At 45.6% G+C, this 27,240-nt stretch overlaps 1 protein-coding gene across 1 annotated transcript in view; it reads right to left on the bottom strand.

The window, feature by feature from the left end:
- LOC134911328 (uncharacterized) overlaps positions 1-26,773 on the bottom strand; it is a 55,195-nt gene extending 28,422 nt beyond the window's left edge. Inside the window, exons 1-2 of the mRNA XM_063919585.1 lie at positions 26,368-26,773; positions 23,589-23,699 (exon numbers count right to left, since the gene is read on the bottom strand). Of these exons, the coding sequence (XP_063775655.1) occupies positions 23,589-23,616 (28 nt within the window). The 5' untranslated portion in view covers positions 23,617-23,699; positions 26,368-26,773. The remainder of the gene's footprint in view (positions 1-23,588; positions 23,700-26,367) is intronic.
- Positions 26,774-27,240: the final 467 nt, after the last annotated feature.

Below are 27,240 nucleotides of genomic sequence, written 5' to 3'. Positions count from 1 at the left end.
CGATATATCACCGTGTACATCCCCCTCCTCACAGATTATCAATTCGTCCCCACTGGAATCCACCATCTCAGCTCCCTGTGTACTTTGTGGAGGCAATTGCTGCTGGTCAATGTCTCCGCGGAGGAATTGATTATAATTCATTTTAATGAACATCATCTTCTCCACATTTTCTGGATGTAACCTCGTACGCCGATTGCTGACAAGGTGAGCGGCGGCACTAAACACTCTTTCGGAGTACACACTTGTGGGAGGGCAACTTAGGTAGAATAAAGCCAGTTTGTGCAAGGGCCTCCAAATTGCCTCTTTTTCCTGCCAGTATAAGTACGGACTGTGTGACGTGCCTACTTGGATGCGGTCACTCATATAATCCTCCACCATTCTATCAATGTTGAGAGAATCATATGCAGTGACAGTAGACGACATGTCCGTAATCGTTGTCAGGTCCTTCAGTCCGGACCAGATGTCAGCATCAGCAGTCGCTCCAGACTGCCCTGCATCACCGCCAGCGGGTGGGCTCGGAATTCTGAGCCTTTTCCTCGCACCCCCAGTTGCGGGAGAATGTGAAGGAGGAGATGTTGACAGGTCGCGTTCCGCTTGACTTGACAATTTTGTCACCAGCAGGTCTTTCAACCCCAGCAGACCTGTGTCTGCCGGAAAGAGAGATCCAAGGTAGGCTTTAAATCTAGGATCGAGCACGGTGGCCAAAATGTAGTGCTCTGATTTCAACAGATTGACCACCCGTGAATCCTTGTTAAGCGAATTAAGGGCTGCATCCACAAGTCCCACATGCCTAGCGGAATCGCTCCCTTTTAGCTCCTTCTTCAATGCCTCCAGCTTCTTCTGCAAAAGCCTGATGAGGGGAATGACCTGACTCAGGCTGGCAGTGTCTGAACTGACTTCACGTGTGGCAAGTTCAAAGGGCATCAGAACCTTGCACAACGTTGAAATCATTCTCCACTGCACTTGAGACAGGTGCATTCCATCTCCTATATCGTGCTCAATTGTATAGGCTTGAATGGCCTTTTGCTGCTCCTCCAACCTCTGAAGCATATAGAGGGTTGAATTCCACCTCGTTACCACTTCTTGCTTCAGATGATGGCAGGGCAGGTTCAGTAGTTTTTGGTGGTGCTCCAGTTTTCTGTACGTGGTGCCTGTACGCCGAAAGTGTCCCGCAATTTTTCTGGCCACCGACAGCATCTCTTGCACGCCCCTGTCGTTTTTTAAAAAATTCTGCACCACCAAATTCAAGGTATGTGCAAAACATGGGACGTGCTGGAATTTGCCCATATTTAATGCACACACAATATTGCTGGCGTTGTCCGATGCCACAAATCCACAGGAGAGTCCAATTGGGGTAAGCCATTCCGCGATGATCTTCCTCAGTTGCCGTAAGAGGTTTTCAGCTGTGTGCGTATTCTGGAAAGCGGTGATACAAAGCGTAGCCTGCCTAGGAAAGAGTTGGCGTTTGCGAGATGCTGCTACTGGTGCCGCCGCTGCTGTTCTTGCGGCGGGAGTCCATACATCTACCCAGTGGGCTGTCACAGTCATATAGTCCTGACCCTGCCCTGCTCCACTTGTCCACATGTCCGTGGTTAAGTGGACATTGGGTACAACTGCATTTTTTAGGAGACTGGTGAGTCTTTTTCTGACGTCCGTGTACATTCTCGGTATCGCCTGCCTAGAGAAGTGGAACCTAGATGGTATTTGGTAACGGGGGCACACTGCCTCAATAAATTGTCTAGTTCCCTGTGAACTAACGGCGGATACCGGACGCACGTCTAACACCAACATAGTTGTCAAGGACTCAGTTATCCGCTTTGCAGTAGGATGACTGCTGTGATATTTCATCTTCCTCGCAAAGGACTGTTGAACAGTCAATTGCTTACTGGAAGTAGTACAAGTGGGCTTACGACTTCCCCTCTGGGATGACCATCGACTCCCAGCGGCAACAACAGCAGCGCCAGCAGCAGTAGGCGTTACACGCAAGGATGCATCGGAGGAATCCCAGGCAGGAGAGGACTCGTCAGACTTGCCAGTGACATGGCCTGCAGGACTATTGGCATTCCTGGGGAAGGAGGAAATTGACACTGAGGGAGTTGGTGGGGTGGTTTGCGTGAGCTTGGTTACAAGAGGAAGGGATTTACTGGTCAGTGGACTGCTTCCGCTGTCACCCAAAGTTTTTGAACTTGTCACTGACTTATTATGAATGCGCTGCAGGTGACGTATAAGGGAGGATGTTCCGAGGTGGTTAACGTCCTTACCCCTACTTATTACAGCTTGACAAAGGGAACACACGGCTTGACACCTGTTGTCCGCATTTCTGGTGAAATACCTCCACACCGAAGAGCTGATTTTTTTGGTATTTTCACCTGGCATGTCAACGGCCATATTCCTCCCACGGACAACAGGTGTCTCCCCGGGTGCCTGACTTAAACAAACCACCTCACCATCAGAATCCTCCTGGTCAATTTCCTCCCCAGCGCCAGCAACACCCATATCCTCCTCATCCTGGTGTACTTCAACACTGACATCTTCAATCTGACTATCAGGAACTGGACTGCGGGTGCTCCTTCCAGCACTTGCAGGGGGCGTGCAAATGGTGGAAGGCGCATGCTCTTCACGTCCAGTGTTGGGAAGGTCAGGCATCGCAACCGACACAATTGGACTCTCCTTGTGGATTTGGGATTTCAAAGAACGCACAGTTCTTTGCGGTGCTTTTGCCAGCTTGAGTCTTTTCAGTTTTCTAGCGAGAGGCTGAGTGCTTCCATCCTCATGTGAAGCTGAACCACTAGCCATGAACATAGGCCAGGGCCTCAGCCGTTCCTTGCCACTCCGTGTGGTAAATGGCATATTGGCAAGTTTACGCTTCTCCTCCGACAATTTTATTTTAGGTTTTGGAGTCCTTTTTTTACTGATATTTGGTGTTTTGGTTTTGACATGCTCTGTACTATGCCATTGGGCATCGGCCTTGGCAGACGACGTTGCTGGCATTTCATCGTCTCGGCCATGACTAGTGGCAGCAGCTTCAGCACGAGGTGGAAGTGGATCTTGATCTTTCCCTAATTTTGGAACCTCAACATTTTTGTTCTCCATATTTTAATAGGCACAACTAAAAGGCACCTCAGGTAAACAATGGAGATGGATGGATTGGATACTAGTATACAATTATGGACGGGCTGCCGAGTGCCGACACAGAGGTAGCCACAGCCGTGAACTACCGCACTGTACTGTGTCTGCTGCTAATATATAGACTGGTTGATAAAGAGATAGTATACTCGTAACTAGTATGTATGTATAAAGAAAGAAAAAAAAACCACGGTTAGGTGGTATATACAATTATGGACGGGCTGCCGAGTACCGACACAGAGGTAGCCACAGCCGTGAACTACCGCACTGTACTGTGTCTGCTGCTAATATATAGACTGGTTGATAAAGAGATAGTATACTCGTAACTAGTATGTATGTATAAAGAAAGAAAAAAAAACCACGGTTAGGTGGTATATACAATTATGGACGGGCTGCCGAGTGCCGACACAGAGGTAGCCACAGCCGTGAACTACCGCACTGTACTGTGTCTGCTGCTAATATATAGACTGGTTGATAAAGAGATAGTATACTCGTAACTAGTATGTATGTATAAAGAAAGAAAAAAAAACCACGGTTAGGTGGTATATACAATTATGGACGGGCTGCCGAGTGCCGACACAGAGGTAGCCACAGCCGTGAACTACCGCACTGTACTGTGTCTGCTGCTAATATATAGACTGGTTGATAAAGAGATAGTATACTCGTAACTAGTATGTATGTATAAAGAAAGAAAAAAAAACCACGGTTAGGTGGTATATACAATTATGGACGGGCTGCCGAGTGCCGACACAGAGGTAGCCACAGCCGTGAACTACCGCACTGTACTGTGTCTGCTGCTAATATATAGACTGGTTGATAAAGAGATAGTATACTCGTAACTAGTATGTATGTATAAAGAAAGAAAAAAAAACCACGGTTAGGTGGTATATACAATTATGGACGGGCTGCCGAGTGCCGACACAGAGGTAGCCACAGCCGTGAACTACCGCACTGTAATGTGTCTGCTGCTAATATATAGACTGGTTGATAAAGAGATAGTATACTCGTAACTAGTATGTATGTATAAAGAAAGAAAAAAAAACCACGGTTAGGTGGTATATACAATTATGGACGGGCTGCCGAGTGCCGACACAGAGGTAGCCACAGCCGTGAACTACCGCACTGTACTGTGTCTGCTGCTAATATATAGACTGGTTGATAAAGAGATAGTATACTCGTAACTAGTATGTATGTATAAAGAAAGAAAAAAAAACCACGGTTAGGTCACTGGTATATACAATTATGGACGGGCTGCCGAGTGCCGACACAGAGGTAGCCACAGCCGTGAACTACCGCACTGTACTGTGTCTGCTGCTAATATATAGACTGGTTGATAAAGAGATAGTATACTCGTAACTAGTATGTATGTATAAAGAAAGAAAAAAAAACCACGGTTAGGTCACTGGTATATACAATTATGGACGGGCTGCCGAGTGCCGACACAGAGGTAGCCACAGCCGTGAACTACCGCACTGTACTGTGTCTGCTGCTAATATAGACTGGTTGATAAAGAGATAGTATACTACTAATATTATATACTGGTGGTCAGGTCACTGGTCACTAGTCACACTGGCAGTGGCACTCCTGCAGCAAAAGTGTGCACTGTTTAATTTTAATATAATATTATGTACTCCTGGCTCCTGCTATAACCTATAACTGGCACTGCAGTAGTGCTCCCCAGTCTCCCCCACAATTATAAGCTGTGTGAGCTGAGCAGTCAGACAGATATATAATATATATAGATGATGCAGCACACTGGCCTGAGCCTGAGCAGTGCACACAGATATGGTATGTATGTGACTGAGTCACTGTGTGCTGTGTATCGCTTTTATCAGGCAGAGAACGGATTATAAATAAAAGTGGTGGTCACTGGTCACTATCAGCAAAACTCTGCACTGTACACTACTGAGTACTCCTAATGCTCCCCAAAATTAGTAAATCAAGTGTCTAAACGGAGAGGACGCCAGCCACGTCCTCTCCCTATCAATCTCAATGCACGTGTGAAAATGGCGGCGACGCGCGGCTCCTTATATAGAATCCGAGTCTCGCGATAGAATCCGAGCCTCGCGAGAATCCGACAGCGTCATGATGACGTTCGGGCGCGCTCGGGTTAACCGAGCAAGGCGGGAAGATCCGAGTCGCTCGGACCCGTGAAAAAAAACATGAAGTTCTGGCGGGTTCGGATTCAGAGAAACCGAACCCGCTCATCTCTAGAAAACACATCATATATTTACCTGGAGTGCCAACTCATAACATGGTCAGCACTGGCATAATGGTTACAGTATCCACCTGCAATGCGTGCATCCCGTGTTCAAGACCATAATTTTTTTATTTTTTTTGGTGAATTTATTTTTATATATATTTTTAAAGAAATAAACTGGTTTGGTCTGTTTATTCTTTCAAGCTGAGCTCGTTGTAACAAAGCACTAACCCCAACCACGGTGCACCCGTTCACTATCAATATTGTCGTTACATTGGGGAAAATATCCCCAATAATAATAAAGAAATAAACTTGTTTGGTCTGTTTATTCTTTCCCGCTGGGCTCCATTATGTTTTGTACACAGACACCGGATAAAATCCGTTATGGGTACAACACATTGCAGGCGGTGGGGAAGCACATTCAGTTTGCACGCATTGTGGGCTACAATAGGTTTTGTACACAGCCAGCAGATTCAATCCACGGTTTGTGGACTGCATCCGGCGTCTTACATCAGGCAAAAATGGCAGGGAGACGCTACGTTAGAGGGGAGCTTCTGATCCTGCTTAGGTGGCGGGACCGGCCATTTACTACTAACTCGGAGAAGCGGCGGGCTTACAATAATGCCCGCCTTGAGATCCGAGCAAAATATGGCCAGTCCCGCAGCCTCAGGTCACTCCAGAGGAAGTGGAGTGATCTGGTCACCAGGGAGCCCAGGAAACTGGAAAAACTGCGGCTGTCCCTGAGGAGTAAGTACAGTCCAGTTCTGCACATTATTACTACTGTATTTAAGTAATGTACATTTCTCTAATGTCCTAGGGGATGCTGGGGTCCATTTAGTACCATGGGGTATAGATAGGTCTGTAGGAGCCATCGGCACTAAATTATTTTAAACGTGTGGGCTGGCCCCTCCCTCTATGCCCCTCCTCCAGGAGTCAGTTTAGAAATTGTGCCCGGAGGAATCCGTTTGAATGGGCGACCATGTTAAGGTCGACAGTCATTAGGTCGACCACTATTGGTCGACAGTGACATGGTCGACATGGACTCATGGTTGACACATGAAAATGGTCGACATGACAGGTCAGCATATGAAAAGGTAGACATGGCTTTTTTTTTTAAATAGATTTTTAACTTTTTCATGCTTTACCATACACGTGGACTACGATTTGGAATAGTAACCTGTGCCGAGCACAGCGGTAGCGGAGCGAGGCACCTTGCCCGCAGCATGGCGAGCGAAGCGAGCCATGCAAGGAGATGCGGTACACTAATTCGGGTTCCCCGTCACTTTACGAAGAAAACGACACCAAAAACAGTCCAAAAATCCATGTTGACCTTTTCATGTGTTGACCATTGCCATGTGTCGACCATGAGTGCATGTCGACCATGTCACTGTCGACCAATAGTGGTTAACCTAATGATTGTCGACCTTAACATGGTCGACCTTTACATACCGGAACCATGCCCGGACGCCACACACCATACCGCAATGCTCGTTATACCCTATGCCACACACCGCAATGCCCCTTATACATTATGCCACACACTGCAATCCCCTGAAACATTATACCAAATACCAGAATGCCCATGATATAGGTGTGGATCATAGAATCGACAGTAACTAGGTCAACAATGTTTAGGTTGACCACTATTGGTCGACAGTACCTAGGTCGACAGGGTTGGAAGGTCGACATGAGTTTTGTTTTTTGTTTTTGGTGTTGTTTTGTTCGGAAAGTGACAGGGAACCCCAATTAGTGCACCGTATCCCCTCGCAGTAGAGGGCTCAGACTCTACTGCGCATGCACAGATCTCTGGGAAAATGGCGCGGCGGCCATTTTCCCAGAGATTTCTCTACTGCGCATGCGCAGAACTCTGTGAAAATGAGTTTTAACAGCACCTGTGACGTTGGCGCGGGACTCCGGAGAGGTGAGTATTACCCAAATGGGTGCACTGTGTGTGGTGGGGGCCCCCTCTGCACACATTGCACCCATTATAGAAACACCAGTGCCTGTGACACATTATGACACACCGCAATGTCCGTGATACATTATGCCACACACCACAATGCCCATTAAACATTAAGTCCTACAGTAAGGCTTCTAATTACTTTTACATTACTGTACCTGCTCTTTGCCAGGGGTTTACTTGTACAGGGGATCCGGTCTTGGGGTTGACAATACTTAGGTCGACAGTGTCTAGGTTGACCACAATTGGTCGATAGTAAGTAGGTCAACAGGGTGTCTAGGTCATCAGGGCCTCTTGGTAGACATGTACTACTGTATATCGACATGACAAAAGGTTGACATGCATTTTTTGTTTTCATTTTTTGAACTTTTTCATATTTTACGATCCACATGGGTTACGAATGGGAATAGTGACCGGTATCCGATTATATGGTCAACCATCATTAGGTCAAAATTCATTAGGTTGACCACTAATTGGGGTTCCCGGTCACTCTGTGAAAAAAACGATACCCAAAAATGTCAATAGTACCATGTCGACCTATTTTCATGACGACCTAGCACATGTCCACTTATAGACCATGTCCACCTATCAACACTGTCGACCAATAGTGGTCGACATAATGACTGTCAACCTTAGTGTGGTGCACCCAATGACCGTTACCCCGTGTACCTAAGCACAATACGATGCCCACAGTAGTATTGCCCCTTATGCTATGGCCACTGTATAATGTATAAGGGGCATTGCGGTGTGTGGCATAGCATTGCGGTATGGTGTGTGGCGTCCGGGCATGGGTCCGGTATGTAAAGGTCGACCATGTTAAGGTCGACAATCATTAGGTCAACCACTATTGGTCGACAGTGACATGGTCGACATGCACTCATGGTCGACACATGGCAATGGTCGACACATGAAAAGGTCAACATGGATTTTTGGACTGTTTTTGGTGTCGTTTTCTTCGTAAAGTGACGGGGAACCCGACTTAGTGTACCGCGTCTCCTTGCATGGCTCGCTTCGCTCGCCATGCTGCGGGCAAGGTGCCTCGCTCCGCTACCGCTGTGCTCGGCACAGGTTACTATTCCAAATCGTAGTCCACGTGTATGGTAAAGCATGAAAAAGTTAAAAATCTATTTAAAAAAAAAAGCCATGTCTACCTTTTCATATGCTGACCTGTCATGTCGACCATTTTCATGTGTCAACCATGAGTCCATGTCGACCATGTCACTGTCGACCAATAGTGGTCGACCTAATGACTGTCGACCTTAACATGGTCGTCCATCCAAACGGATTCCTCCGGGCACAATTTCTAAACTGACGCCTGGAGGAGGGGCATAGAGGGAGGGGCCAGCCCACACATTTAAAGTCATTTAGTGCCGATGGCTCCTACAGACCTGTCTATACCCCATGGTACTAAATGGACCCCAGCATCCTCTAGGACATTAGAGAAATGTACATTACTTAAATACAGTAGTAATAATGTACAGAACTGGACTGTACTTACTCCTCAGGGACAGCCGCAGTTTTTCCAGTTTCCTGGGCTCCCTGGTGACCAGATCACTCCACTTCCTCTGGAGTGACCTGAGGCTGTGGGACTGGCCATATTTAGCTCGGATCTCAAGGCGGGCATTATTGTAAGCCCGCCGCTTCACCGAGTTAGTAGTAAATGGCCGGTCCCACCACCTAAGCAGGATCAGAAGCTCCCCTCTAACGTAGCGTCTCCCTGCCATTTTTGCCTGATGTAAGACGCCGGATGCAGTCCACAAACCGTGGATTGAATCTGCTGGCTGTGTACAGAACCTATTGTAGCCCACAATGCGTGCAAACTTAATTTGCTTCCCCACCGCCTGCAATGTGTTGTACCCATAACGGATTTTATCCGGTGTCTGTGTACAAAACATAATGGAGCCCAGCGGGAAAGAATAAACAGACCAAACAAGTTTATTTCTTTTAAAAGAATATAAAAATAAATTCACAAAAAAAAAAAAATTCTGGTCTCGGTAGGATTCGAACACGGGATGCATGCATTGCAGGAAGACACTGTAACCATTATGCCAGTGCTGACCATGCTATGAGTTGGCACTCCAGGTAAATATATGATGTGTTTTGATGTGTTGTACTATTAACGGATTTTGTCCGGTGTCTGTGTACAAACCATAATGGAGCCTTCCAAGATGTCACATTAATGACATAGAGATCCAGTGGCATTGTGCAATACATATTTAGGGCTATTTGAAGCAAATGAACCGGAAATGATGTCCGAAAAGTACATGCTGTTTATGCTTCACAATAAAAGATATTTTCCCCAATGTAACGACAATATTGATAGTGAACGGGTGCACCGTGGTTGGGGTTAGTGCTTTGTTACAACGAGCTCAGCTAGAAAGAATAAACAGACCAAACCAGTTTATTTCTTTAAAAAAAATATATAAAAATAAATTCACCAAAAAAAAATAATAATTCTGGTCTCGACAGGATTCAAACACGTGATGCGCGCATTGCAGGCGGACACTGTAACCATTATGCCAGTGCTGACCATGTTATGAGTTGGCACTCCAGGTAAATATATGATGTGTTTTGATGTGTTGTAGCTAGAGATGAGCGGGTTCGGTTTCTTTGAATCCGAACCCGCACGAACTTCACTTTTTTTTCCACGGGTCCGAGCGACTCGGATCTTCCCGCCTTGCTCGGTTAACCCGAGCGCGCCCGAACGTCATCATGACGCTGTCGGATTCTCGCGAGGCTCGGATTCTATATAAGGAGCCGCGCGTCGCCGCCATTTTCACTCGTGCATTGAGATTGATAGGGAGAGGACGTGTCTGGCGTCCTCTCCATTAGAATAGAGATAGATAGATTAGATAGAGAGAGATTGTGCAGAGTCGCAGACAGAGTTAGTTTACCACAGTCAGTGACCAGTGCAGCAGCTAGTTAACTTTTATTTAATATAATATATCCGTTCACTTCTCTCTGCTATATCCGTTCTCTGCCTGAAAAAAAAAACGATACACAGCACAGTCAGTCACACAGTGTGACTCAGTCTGTGTGCACTCAGCTCAGCCCAGTGTGCTGCACAGTCATCAATGTATAAATTAAAAGCTTATAATTAATTGTGGGGGAGACTGGGGAGCACTGCAGGTTGTTAGCAGGAGCCAGGAGTACAATTATATTAATTAACAGTGCACACTTTTGCTGCAGGAGTGGTGACCAGTGCCTGACCACCAGTATAGTATTGTTGTATACTACTAATATCTCTTTAAATATCAACCAGTCTATATTAGCAGCAGACACAGTACAGTGCGGTAGTTCACGGCTGTGGCTACCTCTGTGTCGGCACACGGCAGGCAGTCCGTCCGACCAGAATTGTATTATTTATTATTATATACCTACCACCTAACCGTGGTTTTTTTTTCATTCTTTATACCGTCATAGTGTCATCCTAATTGTTACGAGTATACTACTATCTCTTTATCAACCAGTGTACAGTGCGGTAGTTCACGGCTGTGGCTACCTCTGTGTCGGCACACGGCAGGCAGTCCGTCCGACCAGAATTGTATTATTTATTATTATATACCTACCACCTAACCGTGGTTTTTTTTTCATTCTTTATACCGTCATAGTGTCATCCTAATTGTTACGAGTATACTACTATCTCTTTATCAACCAGTGTACAGTGCGGTAGTTCACGGCTGTGGCTACCTCTGTGTCGGCACACGGCAGGCAGTCCGTCCGACCAGAATTGTATTATTTATTATTATATACCTACCACCTAACCGTGGTTTTTTTTTCATTCTTTATACCGTCATAGTGTCATCCTAATTGTTACGAGTATACTACTATCTCTTTATCAACCAGTGTACAGTGCGGTAGTTCACGGCTGTGGCTACCTCTGTGTCGGCAGTCGGCAGGCAGTCCGTCCATCCATAATTGTATTATTATTATAATATATACCACCTAACCGTGGTTTTTTTTTCATTCTTTATACCGTCATAGTGTCATACTAGTTGTTACGAGTATACTACTATCTCTTTATCAACCAGTGTACAGTGCGGTAGTTCACGGCTGTGGCTACCTCTGTGTCGGCAGTCGGCAGGCAGTCCGTCCATCCATAATTGTATTATTATTATAATATATACCACCTAACCGTGGTTTTTTTTTCATTCTTTATACCGTCGTCATAGTGTCATACTAGTTGTTACGAGTATACTACTATCTCTTTATCAACCAGTGTACAGTGCGGTAGTTCACGGCTGTGGCTACCTCTGTGTCGGCAGTCGGCAGGCAGTCCGTCCATCCATAATTGTATTATTATTATAATATATACCACCTAACCGTGGTTTTTTTTTCATTCTTTATACCGTCGTCATAGTGTCATACTAGTTGTTACGAGTATACTACTATCTCTTTATCAACCAGTGTACAGTGCGGTAGTTCACGGCTGTGGCTACCTCTGTGTCGGCAGTCGGCAGGCAGTCCGTCCATCCATAATTGTATTATTATTATAATATATACCACCTAACCGTGGTTTTTTTTTCATTCTTTATACCGTCGTCATAGTGTCATACTAGTTGTTACGAGTATACTACTATCTCTTTATCAACCAGTGTACAGTGCGGTAGTTCACGGCTGTGGCTACCTCTGTGTCGGCAGTCGGCAGGCAGTCCGTCCATCCATAATTGTATTATTATTATAATATATACCACCTAACCGTGGTTTTTTTATACCACCTAACCGTGGCAGTCCGTCCATAATTGTATACTAGTATCCAATCCATCCATCTCCATTGTTTACCTGAGGTGCCTTTTAGTTCTGCCTATAAAATATGGAGAACAAAAAAGTTGAGGTTCCAAAATTAGGGAAAGATCAAGATCCACTTCCACCTCGTGCTGAAGCTGCTGCCACTAGTCATGGCCGAGACGATGAAATGCCAGCAACGTCGTCTGCCAAGGCCGATGCCCAATGTCATAGTACAGAGCATGTCAAATCCAAAACACCAAATATCAGAAAAAAAAGGACTCCAAAACCTAAAATAAAATTGTCGGAGGAGAAGCGTAAACTTGCCAATATGCCATTTACCACACGGAGTGGCAAGGAACGGCTGAGGCCCTGGCCTATGTTCATGGCTAGTGGTTCAGCTTCACATGAGGATGGAAGCACTCAGCCTCTCGCTAGAAAACTGAAAAGACTCAAGCTGGCAAAAGCACCGCAAAGAACTGTGCGTTCTTTGAAATCCCAAATCCACAAGGAGAGTCCAATTGTGTCGTTTGCGATGCCTGACCTTCCCAACACTGGACGTGAAGAGCATGCGCCTTCCACTATTTGCATGCCCCCTGCAAGTGCTGGAAGGAGCACCCGCAGTCCAGTTCCTGATAGTCAGATTGAAGATGTCAGTGTTGAAGTACACCAGGATGAGGAGGATATGGGTGTTGCTGGCGCTGGGGAGGAAATTGACCAGGAGGATTCTGATGGTGAGGTGGTTTGTTTAAGTCAGGCACCCGGGGAGACACCTGTTGTCCGTGGGAGGAATATGGCCGTTGACATGCCAGGTGAAAATACCAAAAAAATCAGCTCTTCGGTGTGGAGGTATTTCACCAGAAATGCGGACAACAGGTGTCAAGCCGTGTGTTCCCTTTGTCAAGCTGTAATAAGTAGGGGTAAGGACGTTAACCACCTCGGAACATCCTCCCTTATACGTCACCTGCAGCGCATTCATAATAAGTCAGTGACAAGTTCAAAAACTTTGGGTGACAGCGGAAGCAGTCCACTGACCAGTAAATCCCTTCCTCTTGTAACCAAGCTCACGCAAACCACCCCACCAACTCCCTCAGTGTCAATTTCCTCCTTCCCCAGGAATGCCAATAGTCCTGCAGGCCATGTCACTGGCAAGTCTGACGAGTCCTCTCCTGCCTGGGATTCCTCCGATGCATCCTTGCGTGTAACGCCTACTGCTGCTGGCGCTGCTGTTGTTGCCGCTGGGAGTCGATGGTCATCCCAGAGGGGAAGTCGTAAGCCCACTTGTACTACTTCCAGTAAGCAATTGACTGTTCAACAGTCCTTTGCGAGGAAGATGAAATATCACAGCAGTCATCCTACTGCAAAGCGGATAACTGAGGCCTTGGCATCCTGGGTGGTGAGAAACGTGGTTCCGGTATCCATCATTACTGCAGAGCCAACTAGAGACTTGTTGGAGGTACTGTGTCCCCGGTACCAAATACCATCTAGGTTCCATTTCTCTAGGCAGGCGATACCGAAAATGTACACAGACCTCAGAAAAAGAGTCACCAGTGTCCTAAAAAATGCAGCTGTACCCAATGTCCACTTAACCACGGACATGTGGACAAGTGGAGCAGGGCAGGGTCAGGACTATATGACTGTGACAGCCCACTGGGTAGATGTATGGACTCCCGCCGCAAGAACAGCAGCGGCGGCACCAGTAGCAGCATCTCGCAAACGCCAACTCTTTCCTAGGCAGGCTACGCTTTGTATCACCGCTTTCCAGAATACGCACACAGCTGAAAACCTCTTACGGCAACTGAGGAAGATCATCGCGGAATGGCTTACCCCAATTGGACTCTCCTGTGGATTTGTGGCATCGGACAACGCCAGCAATATTGTGTGTGCATTAAATCTGGGCCAATTCCAGCACGTCCCATGTTTTGCACATACCTTGAATTTGGTGGTGCAGAATTTTTTAAAAAACGACAGGGGCGTGCAAGAGATGCTGTCGGTGGCCAGAAGAATTGCGGGACACTTTCGGCGTACAGGCACCACGTACAGAAAACTGGAGCACCACCAAAAACTACTGAACCTGCCCTGCCATCATCTGAAGCAAGAAGTGGTAACGAGGTGGAATTCAACCCTCTATATGCTTCAGAGGTTGGAGGAGCAGCAAAAGGCCATTCAAGCCTATACAATTGAGCACGATATAGTAGGTGGAATGCACCTGTCTCAAGTGCAGTGGAGAATGATTTCAACGTTGTGCAAGGTTCTGATGCCCTTTGAACTTGCCACACGTGAAGTCAGTTCAGACACTGCCAGCCTGAGTCAGGTCATTCCCCTCATCAGGCTTTTGCAGAAGAAGCTGGAGGCATTGAAGAAGGAGCTAACACGGAGCGATTCCGCTAGGCATGTGGGACTTGTGGATGCAGCCCTTAATTCGCTTAACAAGGATTCACGGGTGGTCAATCTGTTGAAATCAGAGCACTACATTTTGGCCACCGTGCTCGATCCTAGATTTAAAGCCTACCTTGGATCTCTCTTTCCGGCAGACACAGGTCTGCTGGGGTTGAAAGACCTGCTGGTGACAAAATTGTCAAGTCAAGCGGAACGCGACCTGTCAACATCTCCTCCTTCACATTCTCCCGCAACTGGGGGTGCGAGGAAAAGGCTCAGAATTCCGAGCCCACCCGCTGGCGGTGATGCAGGGCAGTCTGGAGCGACTGCTGATGCTGACATCTGGTCCGGACTGAAGGACCTGACAACGATTACGGACATGTCGTCTACTGTCACTGCATATGATTCTCTCAACATTGATAGAATGGTGGAGGATTATATGAGTGACCGCATCCAAGTAGGCACGTCACACAGTCCGTACTTATACTGGCAGGAAAAAGAGGCAATTTGGAGGCCCTTGCACAAACTGGCTTTATTCTACCTAAGTTGCCCTCCCACAAGTGTGTACTCCGAAAGAGTGTTTAGTGCCGCCGCTCACCTTGTCAGCAATCGGCGTACGAGGTTACATCCAGAAAATGTGGAGAAGATGATGTTCATTAAAATGAATTATAATCAATTCCTCCGCGGAGACATTGACCAGCAGCAATTGCCTCCACAAAGTACACAGGGAGCTGAGATGGTGGATTCCAGTGGGGACGAATTGATAATCTGTGAGGAGGGGGATGTACACGGTGATATATCGGAGGGTGAAGATGAGGTGGACATCTTGCCTCTGTAGAGCCAGTTTGTGCAAGGAGAGATTAATTGCTTCTTTTTTGGGGGGGGTCCAAACCAACCCGTCATATCAGTCACAGTCGTGTGGCAGACCCTGTCACTGAAATGATGGGTTGGTTAAAGTGTGCATGTCCTGTTTTGTTTATACAACATAAGGGTGGGTGGGAGGGCCCAAGGATAATTCCATCTTGCACCTCTTTTTTCTTTTCTTTTTCTTTGCATCATGTGCTGATTGGGGAGGGTTTTTTGGAAGGGACATCCTGCGTGACACTGCAGTGCCACTCCTAGATGGGCCCGGTGTTTGTGTCGGCCACTAGGGTCGCTAATCTTACTCACACAGCTACCTCATTGCGCCTCTTTTTTTCTTTGCGTCATGTGCTGTTTGGGGAGGGTTTTTTGGAAGGGACATCCTGCGTGACACTGCAGTGCCACTCCTAGATGTGCCCGGTGTTTGTGTCGGCCACTAGGGTCGCTAATCTTACTCACACAGTCAGCTACCTCATTGCGCCTCTTTTTTTCTTTGCGTCATGTGCTGTTTGGGGAGGGTTTTTTGGAAGGGCCATCCTGCGTGACACTGCAGTGCCACTCCTAGATGGGCCCGGTGTTTGTGTCGGCCACTAGGGTCGCTTATCTTACTCACACAGCGACCTCGGTGCAAATTTTAGGACTAAAAATAATATTGTGAGGTGTGATGTGTTCAGAATAGGCTGAAAATGAGTGTAAATTATGTTTTTTGAGGTTAATAATACTTTGGGATCAAAATTACCCCCAAATTCTATGATTTAAGCTGTTTTTTAGGTTTTTTTTAAAAAAACACCCGAATCCAAAACACACCCGAATCCGACAAAAAAAATTCGGTGAGGTTTTGCCAAAACGCGGTCGAACCCAAAACACGGCCGCGGAACCGAACCCAAAACCAAAACACAAAACCCGAAAAATTTCCGGCGCTCATCTCTACTATTAACGGATTTTGTCCGGTGTCTGGTTACAAACCATAATGGAGCCTTCCAAGATGTCACATTAATGACATAGAGATCCAGTGGCATTGTGCATTACATATTTAGGGCTATTTGAAGCAAATGAACCGGAAATGATGTCCGAAATGTACATGCTGTTTATGCTTCACCAATAAAAGATATCTTCCCCAATGTAACGACAATATTGATAGTGAACGGGTGCACCGTGGTTGGGGTTAGTGCTTTGTTACAACGAGCTCAGCAGGAAAGAATAAACAGAAAGAATCCACACAAAAAAATAATTCTGGTCCCGCTAGGATTTGAACCCCGTCAGCCAATCGGCAGGTGGCGCTACGAAAGGTCCGTTGGCTATTTGAGGCATTCGCCATAGAGTTTAGGAAAAACAACATCTGGTGGACAGAAAGTAGAATGCATGTTACAATTATAACGTGACGTCACATTTACAACGCAACTTATAACGGGAGTTATAGCGCAAGGAGCTGGCGCGAGTTGCATGGCGCCCGCTATGCGGTACGCAGCAACGATATATCAGGACATATTTGTATCTGTGCAGAGTTCATACACTCCAGTGCTGCTGACCTAACTGTGCAGTGTCCATCACTGTCCTGTGTCCATGCACTCCAGTCAGGAACATTTTTACAAAGGAGGGAGCCCGTGTGTAGACTCTGGGTGGGCACCCTCCTCTTCACAGCACAGTAGACTCTGGAATTGTGCTAGAGTCTTCTGCGCATGCGCAGGTCTCCGGAAACATGATGCCCACCATGTTACGGAGACTAAAACCCTACTGTGCATGAGCAGTGGCCATTATGCAGGCAATATTTTTTAGCGCAGCTGCAGTTCTGATACGGGACTCTGGAAGGTAAGTAATAAAACATGGGTGCAGTGTGTGCAGTGTAGCCCCCCCTGGACCCAAGGGCCCAAGTGCATCGCACACATTGCACCCATTATAGAAACGCCAATGTTTCCAGTGCTGCTGATGTACGGTATGTGTCCAGTGTTCATACACTCCATTGCAGCTGACATGTTTGTCCAGTGTTAATACACTCCAGTGCTGCCGATGTATCTGTCCAGTGTTCATACACTCCATTGCTGCTGACGTATCTGTCCAGTGTTCATACACTTTAGTGCTGCTGACATATTTGCCCAGTGTTCATACATCTCCAGTGCTGCTGACATATCTGCCCAGTGTTCACACACTCCATTACTGCTGACGTATTGGTTCAGGGTTTATACACTCCAGTGCTGTTGACATTTCTGCCCAGTGTTCATACACTCCAACGCTGCCAACGTATCTGTCTAGTGTTCATACACTCCAGTGCTGCACATATATCTGTCCAGTGTTCATATACTACAGTGCTGCAGATGTATCTGTCCAGTGTCCATACACTCCAGTGCTGCTGACATATTTGTACAGTGTTTATAGTACACTCCAGTGCGGCTGACATATCTGCCCAGTATTTATACATTCCAGTGCTGCTGATGTATCTGTACAGTGTTCATCCAGTCCATACATTCCAGTGCTGCTGATGTATCTATCCAGTGCTCATACACTCCAGTGCTGCTGATGTATCTGTCCTGTGTTCATACACACCAGTGCTGCAGATAAATCTGTCCAGTGTTCATATACTCCAGTGCTGCTCACATATTTATCCATAGTTCATACACTCCAGTGCTGCTGATGCATTTGTTCAGTGTCCATACACTCCAGTGCTGCTGACGTACAGTATCTGTCCAGTGTCAATCCAAAAAAGTTTAAAAAGTTTAAAAAAGTAAAAAAAATAGTACAACTTGTATGTGCTCTACTCCCCCCCCCCATGCATTCACATAAATAAAAATGCTGTCAGTCTGCAGTGTGACTTGGCATTTGCAAAACAAAATTAATAGAAATTGTTATATTACAATATTTTTTGTACAACTGGTGTGTGCTGTAGGTGCTGTACCCCATTGCAATTGCATACCATATAAGTACTGTGACTCCGCAAGACATACCCCACTGTGTTCACATAACATATAAATACTATGTCTCTACAGTAAGTATCAATTTTTTTGGAAAAAAATAAGTACATAAATACTATTAAACTGTAGTTGATTTTGTAAGAATTGTGTGTGTGTTTATTGATATGGATCAAAATGATCAGCAGAGAGAAGAGCAGGAGCAGCAACCAAATAATAGCACTGCAGCTGCTGCCAGACATAATAGTACAGCATCTACTAATGGTGGTCCAGCTGTCAGAAGGTTTAGGAAAGGGCATGTGAAATAAAAATCTTTCACAATATTAAAAAAGGGGTAGAGGTGTAATCTTAAAAATCAATAAAACTGAGCCCCAAAAAATGAAAATTAAGGCTTAAACTGTGGGTTTAGATTCAGAAGTTCCTGATGAGAGGCTAGGGATGTCCACAGTAGCTATATGAGAGTCTGACATCTCTCATACTGTCCTTGCAGAGAAGACTCTTTCACCTCCTTCTACCATTTCTGCAACATCTGCACATGTGGGGAGCAGTACAAGTAAAGATGGTTATAAAGACATAATAGAAATTGAGGATGCATGTGTGGAAGTGGAACAGGATGATTGGGATATATGTGTACTACTATTATCTGACACTGAGGATGAGGATGTTGATGATGTTGTTTAAGTCAGCCACTAGTAGCTGCATTTCTATCAAATGATAAAAAAATGTGATTGTGATGCCTAAGCATCCTGACGTCTGTGATTCTGATGCCTGAGCATGCTGACAACATCTGTGAAGGCATCTTCTCAATTTGTGAGGCCATAGTTAGTAGAGGTAGGGACATTAACCATCTAGGAACCTCCTCCATGTTATGTTATTTGTGGAGAGTTCATGAAATGTTTTTTTTTCTACAAAATTATAATGTAATTAACACCCTCAGCATCAAACTCTTCATTAGCGATCAGAGGTAGTCCTTCCAAAAATTGGTTTGTGTGGCCAAAACAAACCAAACACTTCTACCACAAAAGTGGCAGTCCCTGTTGCTGAAGTGCTTGGTTAGTTAACCTGTGCATGTCCTAGTTTTTAACATCCCACATAAAAATGGATATAAAGCCCAATGACAATTCCATCTTGCACCACTTTTCTTTTTATAAAGGGCTGCATTTTTGGAGTGCGTTGGAGATGTTTTAGCGCTGAAAAATATAAAATTGGCAACACTGAAATCCACCATTACAGAAGTCTCTGCATTGTGCGGCAAAGGTCTGCCTCATAGAATATGTAGTTCATTTTTATGAACATGTGTCTTTTTCTACATTTCATTATTTGCTACTTCAAATTTTTTATTTAGAAGTTTGCATAAAGCAGAGAGTATTCTCCAGTGTGTTGGAGTAAGGTACATTCCCCTTCCTCACCCTATGTTATAGCTTCTTCTTATGTAGGTTTTGATGGCCTCCATTCGCTGAAGCACATAAAGAGTGCAATTCCACCTGGTCACTACCTCTTGCTTCAGTTGCTGGTGTGGGAAATTGAACTGTTCATACAGCTGCTGCAATCTTCTACATGCGGTTGTTGAATTAATGCTGAAAATGGCCAGAATTTTTTTTGGCCCATAGACAGCATCTCCTGCATTCCTCTGTCATTTTAAAAAAAATCTGAACCACCAAGTTTAGCATGAGGGCAAAGCATGGGATGTGTTCAAATTCACCCAGTTGTAAATCTCCAACAATGTAAAATGCGTTATTGGAAATGACAAATCCTGAGGAGAGTCTTAGCGGGCTATGACATCCCTGGTATGCTAACTAATCGATCCTTCTTTCTTTATTTTAAAGGAACTAGGGCAGTATGGATGGTGTAATGGTTAGCATTACTGCCTCACAGCTCTGAGGTCATGGGTTCAATTCCCACCATGGTCCTAGCTATGTGAAATGTTTGTATATTCTTCCTGTACTTGCTAACTCCAGCTCCTGTAGTCGAGGTGCAGCAGCGGCCCCTGGGAACTGCGGTTCAAAGCTGGCCCCCTGTGGCACCACCTGGAGGCACAACGGACCAGATAAGGCCCACATGGCATGGGACAATGCCTGGCAGGTGCCCCGCAACCAAACTCCCAGCATTGGAGCAGCAACAACCAGGCTCAGTCCATCCAGGGTGTTTTGTGGCCAAAACAGTGGACAGGGTGCCTGAGTGGGATCCCAAGTGGACTGATTTGTGGAATGGAGCACACAAGAGGTGCGGGACCCGCAAGATGGGTTGCCATGTTGGGGCCCTAGTCAGGTGGAGATGCAGAGGCCACCGATCTGCTCTTCCAGCAATCCTACTCTCAAACACTCGATCCCTCACAAAAAATATGGATGAGCTATCCCTGCTCATGAGCGACGCAAGGACGTTACAGCCTCTTCAGGGCCGACCGCGATAAGGACCTCACCGGAAAAACCAGAGGTGGGGGCATCTGCTTCTACATAAACAAAGGGTGGTGCTCCAACATTACAATCCTAAGTAAATCAAGCAGCCCGCCATTTGAGACGCTCATCATTAACTGCAACCCATTCTACTCGGGTTGCAGTCCACCGGGTATTTGCCTCAACAGTGCTGGTGGGGGTGTATATCCCCCCAAGCAAACGCAAATGATGCCCTGCAACAGCTGTCCACCATGATAACATATACAGAACTCAAATATCCAAACTCACTGCTTATAGTACTGGGATACTTCAACAACGCCAACCTGAGCCAGGAGCTACCTAAGTACAAGCAGCAAGTCAAGTGCCATACCAGGGAAGGGTGAACCCTGGATCACTGCTATACCTCCATCAAGACAGCTTACTGGAGCCCTAGGCCTCTCTGACCACTGCATAGTCCACCTGCTCCCCACATACATTCAGAAGCTGAGGATGGAAAAGCCCGTGGTCAGGTCTGTCAAACGTTGGACAAGCGATGCAAAGCTGAAGCTTCAGACCTATTTTGATGACTTATTGGATTGGAGGGTTTTTGAAACTTCTGCTACCAACTTGGACGACATAGATGATGTAGTGACAACCTACTGTACATCAGCTTCTGTGAGGACACGTGTGTGCCAACAAAAACAGTCCGCACCTTCAAAAATAACAAGCCTTGGTTCAACTCCCAGCTCAGGAAGCTTAGTCTGGTCAAGGAGGAGGCAGCGGGGACAGGGCCCTGAACAAACAGGCCAGGAACTCTCTGACATGTAAAATCAGGCTGGCTAAAAACTGATTCTCCAACAAGTTGACTAACAACCTTTCGACCAACGACCCCACATCAGTTTGGAGAGGTATGCAAGCCATAACCAGCTACAAGAAACCCCAAAAACCCACTGTCATGCACCAGGAACTGGCGGACAAGCTGAACGACTTTTATTGCAGATTTGAGAAGGAGGCCCCCTGTCCCAGTCCTACAACTGTCCCGGGCGAAGTTGACCACCCACTCCCCTATCCTGGTCTCCACTCCCAGGCACTGCCGATGGATCAGAAAGAGGCAGAAGGAATGTTCATAGGGGTCAAACCTAGGAAAGCCACAGGCCCGGATGGAGTATAGCCATCTGCCATAAAGAACTGTGCTGTGCAGGTTGCCCCCATCTTCTCCAGGATCTTCAACACCTCACTGGAGATGTGCAAGGTTCCCTCCTGCTTTAAATGTTCAACAAGCATCCCGGTTCCAAAAAGCGCAGCTGCAAAAGACCTAAACGACTACAGGCCGATCGCACTAACATCTGTAGCAATGAAAGTGTTTGAACGGTTGGTGCTGAACCTCCTGAGAGAAGTGACTAATACCCACCTAGACCCCTTGCAGTTTGCATACCGAGTGTTGAGGACGCAGTTAACTTGGGGCTGCACTACATCCTATTGCACCTAGACCAACCTGGCTCTTATGGGTCCTATTTGTCAACTACAGTTCGGCATTCAACACAGTCATCCCCAGTATCCTGCAAGCCAAACTCCTCTCCTTATGGGTCCCAGAATCAACATGCTTCTGGATCATCAACGTCCTGATAGCAAGGAAACGGGTGGTGAGTGTCTAGTGGGCTCACGATCAGCACGGGGGCCCATCAAGGATGCGTCCTCTCCCCCCTGCTCTTCTCCCTATATACCAACGACTGCACCGTCATCGGCTTAATCAAGGGCAAAGATTAATCTGCATGCAGATGCGAAGTGGAACGGCTAATGCAGTGGTGCGGCAGGAACAACCTTGACCTAAATACCCTCAAAACAGTTGAGATGGTGGTGGACTTCAGAAGGAAAACCCAATGCCATACAACCACTTGTAGCCAACAGCGTGGTTTTGTTGGTCGACTCCTTCAAATTCCTAAGGTCAAAAATTTACCGAGACCTCAAATGGGGACCCAACATAAGCACTGTTGTAAAGAAGACTCAGCAGCGGATGTTCTTTCTGAGGCAACTCAGGAAATTCAAAATCCTGCAGAAGCTGCTGTTAATTTTTTACACAGCGATCGTAGAATTGGTACTATGTTCCTCGATCACAGTCTGGCATAGAGCTGCCAATGAGAGTGACAGACAGAGGCTGCAAAGAGTGGTGAGTACAGCTGAAAATATCGTTGGGTCTGACCTCCCTCCTGTCCAGGAATTATATCAGTCAAGGGTCAGGAAGCGAGCAGAGAAAATCATTGCAGATATGCATCACCCAGCTCACAAACTGTTTGAACCGCTTCCATCAGTCAGATGCTACAGGTCCATTGCCGCGAAGTCGACCAGATCCATTAAAATCTTCTTCCAACTTGCTGTCCACCAGCTGAACAATATATAAAAAGTCTAACATGTATAATATGTCTAATATGTTGAGTCTATCATACAGTTGCAATGTGCAGTATGAAATCATACGTGTAATCTTTGTAATGTATGCTATATTTTTTCCCCTTCTTATGTTATGTATTCCTCTTCATGTTGCTGCTTGGCGATGCATTGTTATGCAAAAAATTACTAGTGTACCTGAGTACACCTGGCCAGTAAAGCTGATTCTGATTCTGATACTTGCATGTTTCCTCCGGGTGCTCGGGGTTTCATTTCATCTCACAATCCCAAAACATACTGGTAGGTTGGTTGCTCACAACTAAAAAAAAAGTGTGTGTGTACATTAGATGGGCAAAGTGGTTCTCAACTGCCGTCAAATTTTAAGCTAATCTAAGCTTTCTTTCTATTAAAGCAACTCAGAAGAGAAAAGGCCATGAAAGAAGAATGTTTGATCATTACCATCCCTAATGTTCCCCTTGATTAACATTTTTTGGAATTAAAAAGTTAAATTAACTTAAAAATCAGTTTCCCTTGATTAACATTTTTTTCGGAATTAAACAATTAAATTAAGTCACAAATCAATCCTTCCTTACTTCTGATCTATAATGATTGATTAATAAAAACATTCTTCATTACTTTACATTTCTATTTATTAAATTGCCATCTTGTCTGTCACTGACCTGCCATTCTGTTTCCTAGATGTGCCATGTTTGAAGTTGAACTGCCACGTGATTGTGCCACCCTCTACTGTAGTCTAGTTTAGTCAGGCAGGCTTGGTGCAACTTTTTGGTCTAAACAGGATGAAAAGAATATTGTGAGCTGGAAGTGGAAATAACAGAAAATGAATGTCATTGAAGGTAAAAATGTTGTAGGAACAAAAAAAGTCCCAAATTATGTGATTTTAGCAGTTTTTATCAGTTTTTAAAAAAAATACAGATCCAAAACCAAAACCTGTGAGAGTGGTTAAGGCAAAACCAAAACATGCTAAAAAATAATAATAATAATATATCTCCAGAACCAAAACACGGAGGTCGGCAGACATCTCTAGTTGTAACCTATGTAATGCACTCAAGATGGCTGCCTCGCCTGGTACTCTCATGGTTAAGATGAATATTCCGAGGGGCGGAGCGATAAACACAACGAGCCGTGATTGGCTCGCGGCGGCCATCTTAGATTTTAAAAATGATGCATCTTGCCAGCCGGGTCCTGCCGCCGCTAACGCCACACATCCCGCTGCCCAACAAGTGATGACAGTGTATCCATCACTGGAAAGCTGTATCCAGTGACAGATCTGCTGTCCAATCACATCTTGGTGATTGACAGGGGCATGCTGTCATGTGCAGTGAAAGCACGCCCCTGTCACCGAGGCACTTATACAAGTGCCGCTTCGCATTCTATTTCCAATGGGCTTTTAATGCCCATGGCTTGGCCCTGCCCCCGCCCGCCCCCCGCTCCAGCAGCTTTCCTATTTTGAATGGGAGGCACCGCTATCGGTGCTTCCTAAACCTATTTTTAATGGAGAATTGGTTGTTATAATACAAAGCAGTTTCTTATGACACGTAATCTGTGTCATAAGTATCTTCTTTGTATTATTTCAACCACTAATGACAGGGGAGGCACTGCCTCCCCTGACTGCACGTCCCTGATGTAGTGTGCCTGGTACCTGGCATCTTAGTACCTTTCCCTTTGTAAATAATCTTTGAAATGTATTCTCCAAAATGGCTGCATCAACCCTATATTATGTTAATTGTTTCTGTATTTCCTGTAATTATTATTATTTAATAGCTGTACTCAGTGAGTCACGTCATTACAGCTGCATCTTCTAGAACATACAGTTCAGACATAGTCCCTTAAGATTTATCATTGCCAGAAGATGCATTAGATACTAGGTTTCCTTCAGATTCCAGGCACATTTTTTATCATTACCCAGTGATTTAAGTTGTCTTTGTCTTTTCAGATACCTGTTTTTTTTCTTTTGGTATATTATCCCTGTTCTATGTCACAGACTCTGCATCCTACAGTATTTGCTGGGCCAGCATCTGTGCTGCATGGCATGTCTGATTATTATCAGGATTGCCATTTGGTACCTTGCTTTGCCACTAGAGCAGTTCTTCACATTGCCAGCCTTTCCATTTTCCTTTAGCAAGATGTTGTTGTATACATGAGAGTTACAAAGAATGAATTAATCATGATTACCCTCTTTACTGTGATCCTAATACTGGAACAGAGAGAACACCTATCATGGGAAGCAGTAGCATACTTACAGGGATCTCCTAAACAAAGGAAAGAAATGTTCAGCACTAAGATATAACATTCTACAGGCTTATTTCTTTCATTATCATTGAAAGAGAGCATCAGCTGCAAGGTAGAGAAATTCTAGAAACGTATTTTAGTAATTGTATTTATTCTTACATAATTTAAGGTAAATTGTATTGTGCTCTGACCTATGCATTTGTTTGATGTATTCTTGACAATTTACTGGGGGCAAGATCAAGAAGAGGAATTTGTATAGAGTTTGAGGTTTTTTTATAAGTAACACAGATGTAAAATACATCAGAAAAAGTTACAATTACCCATGTATATTGAGTTGCACGTACTGTATCTCGAGATATGTACGACTGTGTATATTATGTAGAACAGTGGTTCTCAAACTCGGTCCTCAGGACCCAACACAGTGCATGTTTTGCAGGTCACCCAGCAAGTGCACAGGTGTATTAATTACTCACTGACACATTTTAAAAGGTCCACAGGTGGAGCTAATTATTTCACTTGCGATTCTGTGAGGAGAACTGCAAAACATGCACTGTGTGGGGTCCTGAGGACCGAGTTTGAGAACCTGTGATGTAGAACACATGTCCTGCATGGAGATACTGTATGTTTAAAAAGCATTTAAAGTGAATGATACCAGGGCCGAAACTAGGATTTTCGTCACCCGGGGCAAGGCATGAATTTGGCACCCCCCTCCCGCTTCTGTCAAATGGCCTCCCAGCAGCGTGTTCTATTATGTGCCCCCTGTGTGTCCCCATAAGTTACATTACATTATTATACTACATGCCCCATATGCTGCACTGCATCACTACACACTGTACTACATCACAAAACATGCCCCTATATGCTGCACTACACTAAATACCCTATATACTACACTTCACACACACACACACACACGCACACACACACACACACACACACACACACACACACACACACACACACACACACACCCCTCCCCTCCCAACTGCAGCTATGAGGAAAGCAATTAGGACCCAGTGGAGTTCAGAAAGTTGGGCCCAAAAATGTAGTGTATCAGATGGGGAGGCACAGGAGTTTCAGAGCAGCCAGCAGATCACACAAGTGACTGCCTCAAAATGGTGCCTCAGTTCTCACACTATAAGGCAGTCCAGTTACACATACACTAACAGCGAAAACTGGGGGCAGCCACTGGGGCTGGAGACTCACCACCAAAGCACAATACAGCAGGAGAAGGCAGAGAGGACTGCGGGCTGTGCCTCATGGAACCCTGATCAGACAGCAGAGCAGGCCCTGCACACAGCGGGATATAGAGCCGCAGGAAGATCCGGACAGAAGACCGGACATCAGGAGGGCTTCATACAGCAGCACATGAGAGGAAAGTCCGTGGTGGGCAGCAGGAGGGAACTCTTCCTTCTCATTCATTCTCTTCACTGCGCTTCCCGCTGTCCCTCCACAGCTGCCTCCTATACCCGGAAGTCCCGCTGCAGTCAGATGAGGGGAGGGGAGGTGGAACATCTGAAGGGCAGACTCGGACACGCTGCCTGCACCCGTGATCAATGTCTACGGCATCACTGCTGCAGCAGTAGGTCAGTGACAATCAGGGTGGATGCGCATTGCGCGCCCCCTCAACACCGGCGCCCGGGTCACATGCCCCCTTAGCCCTCCCCCTTAGTTATGGCCCTGATGATACAGTGCCTTGCTAAAGTATTTACACCCCCCCCCCCCCCCCGGCTATTTAACTATTTTGTTACATTACAACCTGTAATTTAAATTATTTTATTTTTTTATCTGAATTTTATGTGATGGATATGCACAAAATAGTCTAAGTTGGTGAAGTGAAATTAGAAAAATTTATATAAAAATTTTTTTTTTATAAATAAAAATTTGAAGATTTGCATGTGCATATGTATTCACCTCCTTTGCTATGAAGCCCCTCAAAAGTTCTGGTGCAACCAGAAACCTTCAGAAGTCACATAACAGTGAAATGAAGTCCACCTGCGTGCAATCTAAGTGTCACATGATCTGTCAGTATAAACACACCTTTTCTGAAAAGCCCAGAGACTGCAACACCACTAAGCA

This window comes from Pseudophryne corroboree, chromosome 4, assembly GCF_028390025.1.
Source record: "Pseudophryne corroboree isolate aPseCor3 chromosome 4, aPseCor3.hap2, whole genome shotgun sequence".
Classification (NCBI taxonomy): Eukaryota; Metazoa; Chordata; class Amphibia; order Anura; family Myobatrachidae; genus Pseudophryne; species Pseudophryne corroboree.
The sequence above is the reverse complement of the archived record's forward strand: the minus strand, read 5'-3'. Positions and strand labels throughout refer to the sequence as shown.